This window comes from Colletotrichum siamense, assembly GCF_013390195.1.
Source record: "Colletotrichum siamense strain Cg363 chromosome Unknown KSG_Cg363_contig08, whole genome shotgun sequence".
In the NCBI taxonomy this organism is placed as follows: Eukaryota; Fungi; Ascomycota; class Sordariomycetes; order Glomerellales; family Glomerellaceae; genus Colletotrichum; species Colletotrichum siamense.
In genome coordinates, this window is record NW_023501021.1 from 183,360 (window position 1) to 191,187 (window position 7,828).

Sequence of the window (7,828 nt, forward strand, 5' to 3'; positions counted from 1 at the left end):
TGGTACTTTCTGTGGCGTTGCCACAATTGGATATCCTTCGCTTTGACCAGCTCATCGTGAATGTTTGGTTCTTCAGCCGTGAGTGCTCACGTGCTCTGTCGTGAGGCCAGTTTCGTGCCATCTAGAACTGCTCGCAGAAGGCTAGCACAAGTACCCGTGTTGAATTTGCCAGCAAGCTGCAGGCGATCTCATCACGGACCAAATCGGTCGCGGTGATACGGAGAGTGATGAGAAAAAGAGAGCAGGTCAAAGTAAGCGGGTTGAACTCTGCGTTGAAGCTTGCATGAGCGTTCAAGTCCATCCGAACTTCGCAGCGAGCCAACACGGCCATGACCAAGCTGAATACGGAGCAAGCAGATACTGTTGGCTGTACTGTCCACTGTTGACTTACATCGTCGCAGAGGGAGACATCGGACAAAGCATGTTGAGACTTTCCTAGCCTTAGCGTCCCAGGAGTCAGGTCTGGCGCCGCCGTCTCATCCCTCCTTAGCGGCGGTACCATGGCTTTGCGCCGTCCTTGTCAGTCGGGCCCACGGGCTCTACTTGCACCTGGGCGTTCCAGAAGCTCTGCTCTAATATTTTTGTTAGCGTGGTGTATTTTCTTGATAATATTTCTTATTTTGCTGCCACACAAAAAAAGGGACTTTGTACCTGTGGCTAATTAGCCGGCCACCCGTTGCTCATCTGATAGTATATGCAGATAGAGAGCATGGACGAACCCCTGTTCGCGCCACTCATCGGGGCCACGCCGCTGCTTTAAGGACCACAGAGATTCTCAGATTGCGGGTGCCTACTCACTAAGTGAACCCCTGTGAGTAGTCATCCGATTTATCCCTCTGCAGAGTAGACCGACCGCATTTCCATGCCGTCGTACGTTGAAGATGCCGTTGGCTTCCCGACATTCGCGATAATCAGTGTCTCTCCTCCAGATTCTGGTGCTTTGTCGAAACGTCATCGTCTCATGAATGTTGTCAGCGACTTTCTTTGTCGGCCGCAGAGCATTTCCGCAACCGGCAACCCGATGCAAATTCTTTGTCCAAATTGATCTCTCTGGTATTGCCGCTGATGTTCGCCGGAATCGACGAGCCGATCAGGCGGTTGCAATTTTGCATATGACGAGGCACGATAAGAATCTTTTGTAGACATGCAAAGCCAGCCGCAGCCGCAGCTGCGTGGCCCGTCCGATGCTTAGAGCCTGACCCCATGTGGAAGACCCTCGAAGACCGTAGCTTCTCAACAGGGCCCATCTTGATGCGGCAACTATTGGGTGTCCTAGTGGTTTGATAGCGCGGGTGGTTCTTTTCGGCCAGCCAGCCAGAGCTGTCAACATGCGGACTCGGGAAAGCTGAATAGGCATCGTGCAACCTTTGGCGTTGCTCATCCTGAATATTGGGGAGACTGCCAAGCCAGTAGCTTGGAGATATGGGAGTACGTGGATTCGAGCATACTGTTTTTTTTTTTGACCGTTACCCTCGACTCAGCTCCAAGCCAGGGCATCTTGAGACCAGACTGGATGCGTTCATGGCCCTGGCCAAGATAACGTTTTTCGAGGGGTTTTGGTACAAGGGGTAGAGACCGAAAAAATCAGAGTTGATGTGTGACAAAGACGGTGTCACCTCCAAGGCTGAAATCCCCAAGTCTGATGAGCATCGAACCCCTCGACGGTTGTCCCCCCAGAGGTCTCAGTTCCAACTGCAGTGAGGTGTACATTTCCGACTCGAAAGGATGTGGCGAGGCTGATAATTGGGTTCAACAGCCGCGAGACGAGATGTATTAGGGCGCAGCCCAGCAGCGTGGGAAGCCGGCAGTGGCAACCGCGAGCCAGGCCGGCCGACATGCCGTAGTTGGTCCTATTGATATCTCGGTACATCTGACTCGATATGGGCAGCCGGGCAGGCGCTGACGGGGCGGGAGCCATGTGTCAGGGGTGGCGGGCACCATTCTCTGCGTGGTTATCAAGGGCCGCAGACTATATCCGTAGCGGGTTGGGCGAGAAAGAGAGAGTGCTTGTGCAATCTGGCTGATATGGCATGAGGTTCGGAAGGGTGGCTTGGCTGAATCAAAGGCGTTGACTAGTGCCAATGGCCATGAAGTGTTTCGTCTTGGATGGCAGCGGTGCAAACATGCTTCTCAGGTGTAGGGCAGCACGGGATGTCCGGTGGACGAGGTCGACCCAGTACATCGGAGAATATGATGTACGGCAGCAGGAAGTACGGAGCAGGGTTCGCAGGGCTCCTAGGTAACGGCGGGAGTATCGTCACGGCATCGGGAGATGGGCAGATGGCGATGGGTTGCACGGATTGTTGTTTGGGTCTGACAGTAGGGGTCGGTCATGTCGATCCCCAAGTCCCGAGTGAGCGGCATCGCGGACCCGAACCGTGGGTTTGGTTCTTTGGCGATTCTAGCGAGGACGAGGTACGGCAGGTTGGAGATGCCGCCGCGTAGAACCTCATTGGCAGCAGGGAATGTTGAAAGAAACGGCCTCTTGGCGGCGAAATGCTCAAAAGCTGCATGGCGAGGCTAGACAGCCTAGCTGGGCCACGGGTAAAAATGGCAGAGCGCCACCCTGGTAACCGCGCACAGGACGAGGTGAGGTGGTGAGGTGCTCTTGGACGACCTGGAAGCTTGACGACGACGACGACGACGACGAACAAGCCGACGGCCACCAGCCGGGCGCGACTGCCTCCGGGCCTGCCTAGCTCATCCGAGCTCCACTTCTGGTTCCATCAGACAGGGAGGCACGGGCCAGGCGACGGCTCAGGCTCAGGCACAGTCGGCGCTAAGGTCGCTAAGGCAAGGTAAGCGGGGCCAGCAAGCACCACATGTGAACCTTCACACCCCCTGACCCCTGCTCCTTCCCATTTGTTTCCCTCGAACGTCCCACACACCCACTTGACTGAGTGTCGATGACCCCTGTTCATTGTTCCTTGCACCTTCCCGTTCAGCACTCAGAGTTGACCCTTGTCCCTTGGCAGCCACGATGCGATGTTCGACAACCACGCCCCTCCCTCCTCCCAAGACCTCAACCCTTGTCCTGCCTGTGTACCTACCTTACCAAGTGTAGGTGGACTTACCGTATCCGGGCATCATGGCCATCCGGCGCATCTGCGTTTTATTTTTCTCATGTTTTCTTTCACTTTTTATTTTGCCTTGGTGTTTTCCGCAAGCTAGCCCTCTTCAAGCTACGCTCTCAATCTCCACTGTTGGCTGCTGGCTGTCCCCTCTGCACTGCAGCTCATCGCATTAAACACACCTGGCACCCTCGCTCATTTCCACCACGGAACCCGACGAGAGGGACTCACATCATCCTGCTTTCCTAGACAGCGTCTTTCTTTTCTCTGCCCCCTCCAATCCCTCCCTGAGGTGCTCTCACTCTCTATCGGAGCCATCCTCCACACGCCCCCTTGTGTTCTTTCGTTTGCACAATCCCGGCAGAAACCCAGTCAGTCCAGTCAGTCCAGTCAACCAGTCCACCACGGCGTGGCAACCAAACCATCCCGAAGATCGTCGATTTCGTCCCGTCTGTCAACCACCAAAACTCTCCAGGCAGGGCAGCGCCCCGGCATATTCGAATCGAATAGAGTGAAATCTCACTCCCCATCGTCATCATCATCCCGGCTCGCTTCGTTTATCCTCGCCTCGCCTCGCCCGGCCTCGCAAAAAGGTACAGTACCCGCCACCACACCTGTCCGCTCTCACGGGAAGTCTCCCATGTCATGCCATGCCATGCCATGGTTGCATCTGCAGCCAGCTCAGCATGCTGCTTGTCCTCTCCCTCCCACTCACACCCATCCCCTTCCGTGAACCACGCCCAAAGCCCCAATATCCCCTCCCCGTCCTACCTTGCCTCAGGTCGGGTACCTTAGTGCCCTCCTAAAGATATCCTTGCTCGCCTGTGGCCCTTGCTCTGGCGTGCCTAAGGTAGTGGATGGCTCCAAGGTCCAGCAGCTCTTAGCTTCAGCCAGCTCCAAGCAGCTCTAGACCCGGCCCCTGGCCGAAGGAGGATTTTCCCTAATCACCTCCCCCACTCACCCAACACTGACTGCACTTGCACTCACTACCTACCTTACCTTACCACAACCGCCATCGCCTTTTCCTCTTATCCACCGGCCGCTCTGCCTGAGAGACGGGCTGACTGCGCTATCCGCCCTGCTATCCCTGATCTCTCTGGCGAGGCTCGTCCACGCCTTGCCCGATTGGCCCTCTCACTCTTCCTTGCCCGCACTCCTGCGCCTTCGTCCCCTCATTAACCTTCACATCTCCTCCCTCGTCCTCGTCCATTGACTTGGCTCTCTTCCCTTTCTCTCTCCCTCGAGATCGTCTTCCAGACTAACCCTCAAGGCGCCTTCCATAGAGACCAGAGGTTCGCACTCTTCAAGAAGTGCCTCCTCACCGGCTTGTCGCTTGCCAAACGGTCCACATTCCTCGACTCGACATCAACGAGATTCGACAACCGCCGCCTTCGTCAATGGTAGCCTGAACCTCCAACTTACAATCGCTACTCTACTTGCTCGGCTCCACTTGGAAGCCCGTACACTCGCTATCCCAGTAACCCAGTCTGACTTCGACTTCACTTGAACTCGAACACCTCGTCAGTTCGCCCCAACCTCTTCAACATGGGCATCGGCGGCTACTTCAAGGCCGACAAGGCCGAAGCTCCTCGCGGGGCCAGTCCGCCAAACCGCACAAGTCAACCCGCCGTCTCCGAGAAGGGTCACTCCCACCAGGGAAGCTCCAACGACATGGAGCTCCAACCGCCCACTCCTCGCTACAACTCCCGTCCCCAGTCCATTTCAGGCCGTTCAACACGCTCCAACGGCAGCTCCATGTTCCTCGACGACATCAAGCATGAGGTCATGGTTAACTACCTCTACCAGCAACAATGCTCTCACTTGTGGGTCAGTGACGGCTCTGGCGAGATCGAGGGTGTCCTTCTTCGAAAGGCCAGGGGCCAATACATGGCCTGCCCACCGCAACTGGGCAACTCGCCCTTCGCTCTGGCCTGCGCCGCTCTCAATGTCCAGTGCGCCATGACAGTGAACTCTCGTGTCATCAAGACCTTCCTCCAGTGGACGCCCGACGCCGTCGACGTTCCTCTGATGAATGGTCTGAGGGTACAGATTCTCCCAACTATAGAGGACTTGCCAAGAGCGAGAAAGCACCAGTTCGCCGCCTTTGTCGCCTCAGAGGGCCTTCTCATTGTTTGGGACGACGATGCCTTGCATCTGGTTCAGAGAGCCAAGGCCATTGAGTCGGAGCTCATGGAGCTCGTCTGGAAGGCCGGCGCTGAAGAGGAGGAGGGTGACGAAAAGAAGGGCCCCACTGTTGCCGACTACGAGATCGACGAGGAGAGTGGTGAGATCAAGCCCGAGAAGCGTCCTGTCCACCTTCTCAACACCTACCTGGTGTCCATCACTCTGGTTCTTGTCACCGTCTCTCTTGGTGCCGCTTGGAGACAGCTTGCCATCGAAGTCTCTGTCGACGGCGATTACCTTCGTCTGGCTCTCGTTGCCCTCTTCCCGGTTCAGATCTTCTTCACTCTCTTCTTCGCCCAAGTCATTGTCGGTTGCTTGGCTCAAATCTTCGGCCCCATCCGTCAGTTGACCATCAACTCCAAGTTCTACTCCGCACGACCTCCCCCCAGACTGCAAAGCTCGATCCTGCCTCACATCACCGTCCAGTGCCCTGTGTACAAGGAGGGTCTGGGTGGTGTCATTGCCCCCACAGTCAAGTCCATCAAGCAGGCCATGTCCACCTATGAGCTTCAGGGTGGTTCTGCCAACATGTTCATCAACGATGACGGTATCCAGTTGATCTCTGAGGAGGACCGCCGCGCCCGTATTGAGTTCTATGCCGACCACAGCATCGGTTGGGTCGGTCGTCCCAAGCACGGCGAGGATGGCTTCGTTCGTCGCGGCAAGTTCAAGAAGGCTTCCAACATGAACTACGCCCTCATGATCTCCAACAAGGTCGAAGAGAAGCTCCAGCAGATCAACCGCCCCAATGAATGGACCCAGCACGACGAAGCCCAGGCTTACGAGATCGCCCTCAAGGAGGTCCTCGAGGCTGATGGCCGCGCGTGGGCTGACGGTAACATTCGTGTTGGCGATTACATCCTCATCATTGATTCCGATACTCGTATTCCTGCCGATTGTCTGCTCGACGCCGTCTCTGAGATGGAGCAATCTCCTGATGTCGGCATTATGCAGTTCTCTTCCGGTGTTATGCAGGTTGTCCACACTTACTTCGAGAACGGTATCACCTTCTTCACCAACCTCATCTACTCCGCCATTCGTTACACGGTCTCCAACGGCGATGTCGCTCCTTTCGTCGGTCACAACGCCATTCTCCGATGGACAGCTATTCAACAGGTCGGTTACTTCGATGAGGACGGATACGAGAAGTTTTGGTCCGAGTCTCACGTGTCTGAGGACTTCGATATGTCTCTTCGTCTCCAGTGCAACGGCTACATCATCCGGTTAGCTGCTTGGGCCGGCGAAGGTTTCAAGGAAGGTGTCTCTCTTACTGTGTACGACGAGCTGGCGCGTTGGGAGAAGTACGCTTACGGCTGCAACGAGCTGCTCTTCCACCCCATCCGCACCTGGCTCTGGAGAGGCCCCTTCACCCCGCTGTTCCGCAAGTTCCTGTTCAGCAACATCCGTTTTACCTCCAAGATCACCGTCGTCTCGTACATCGGCACGTACTATGCCATTGGCGCCGCCTGGATCATGACTTCAGTCAACTACTTCCTCATGGGTTGGTACAACGGATACCTTGACAAGTACTACGTCGACTCGTGGCAGGTGTGGTTCTCCATCATCATCGTGTTCAACGGTCTTGGCAACGTCGCTCTTGCTGTGATGCGCTATCGTGTCGGCGAGAAGGGCCTGCTCTGGGCCTTCTTCGAGAACATCAAGTGGACTTTCCTGCTTGCCATCTTCCTCGGTGGTCTCAGCTTGCACGTCAGCCAGGCCCTGTTGGCTCACATGTTCGAGATTGACATGACTTGGGGAGCGACGTCCAAGGAGGCCGAGTTCTCCAACTTCTTCATTGAGGTTCCCAAAGTTTTGAAGAAGGTGAGTTCTTTTAATCAGCTCCCCCCTCAGCTTCGTCAGCTTTTGGTGGCGGTGCCCCCACATTCCTGTGGCCACCCTCGCCAATCGCGACGCGCTCGCAGCGCCATGCTGTGTGTTGTCCGTCTTATTCGAGCAATTGCTGACATTATTTTTCAATAGTTCAAATTCTCCATGCTCTTCTCGTGCATTTTCATCGCCGGAATGATCATTCTGGCGGTTGCGCCTTTCGTCCCTTACGACTGGCGCATCACCGACTTCGTCGCCATCCTCCCGATGGCCACCGTTTCCGCCAGTCATCTGCTCCTGCCCATTGCCCTCAACCCCGCTCTCATGACCTTCTCGTGGTAATTGATTTATCACGAAAATCTGTTTGCGCATAATTTCTATTTTGCATGGGCCCTACGCGGCTGTCGATATTTGTACAGTCCCAACAGCGGGCATTGAGGAGTTTTTCCACATCGGTATAGACATTGGATGGAGTTGCAACAGGATTGATACCTAGACTTACAGCTTGAGCACATCATGACATGATCACTGGGGCTCTTGTTTCTTACTCAAACTGGATATGACGCAAATATTTCTCTACTTATATTTAAAGCTTAATCTCTTTCATGACGAGTATGGAGGCTGGCAAAGCCATCAAGGGAACAGGAATCGGACGAAGGGACAGGGAATGAACTGGATGACGGTTATCATAGGTGCCCTGATGATGGGAATTCGTTCTTTCGCACAACATAGACAGAATTACCACC

At 55.2% G+C, this 7,828-nt stretch overlaps 1 protein-coding gene across 1 annotated transcript; it reads left to right on the forward strand.

The window, feature by feature from the left end:
- Window positions 1-4,616: 4,616 nt before the first annotated feature.
- CGCS363_v011668 (uncharacterized protein) lies at window positions 4,617-7,424 on the forward strand (the record flags this gene model as incomplete). Its single annotated transcript, XM_036643517.1, has 2 exons — window positions 4,617-7,076; window positions 7,236-7,424. The coding sequence occupies 2 exons, from the start codon at window positions 4,617-4,619 to the stop codon at window positions 7,422-7,424; spliced, it is 2,649 nt and encodes an 882-aa protein (XP_036491283.1).
- Window positions 7,425-7,828: the final 404 nt, after the last annotated feature.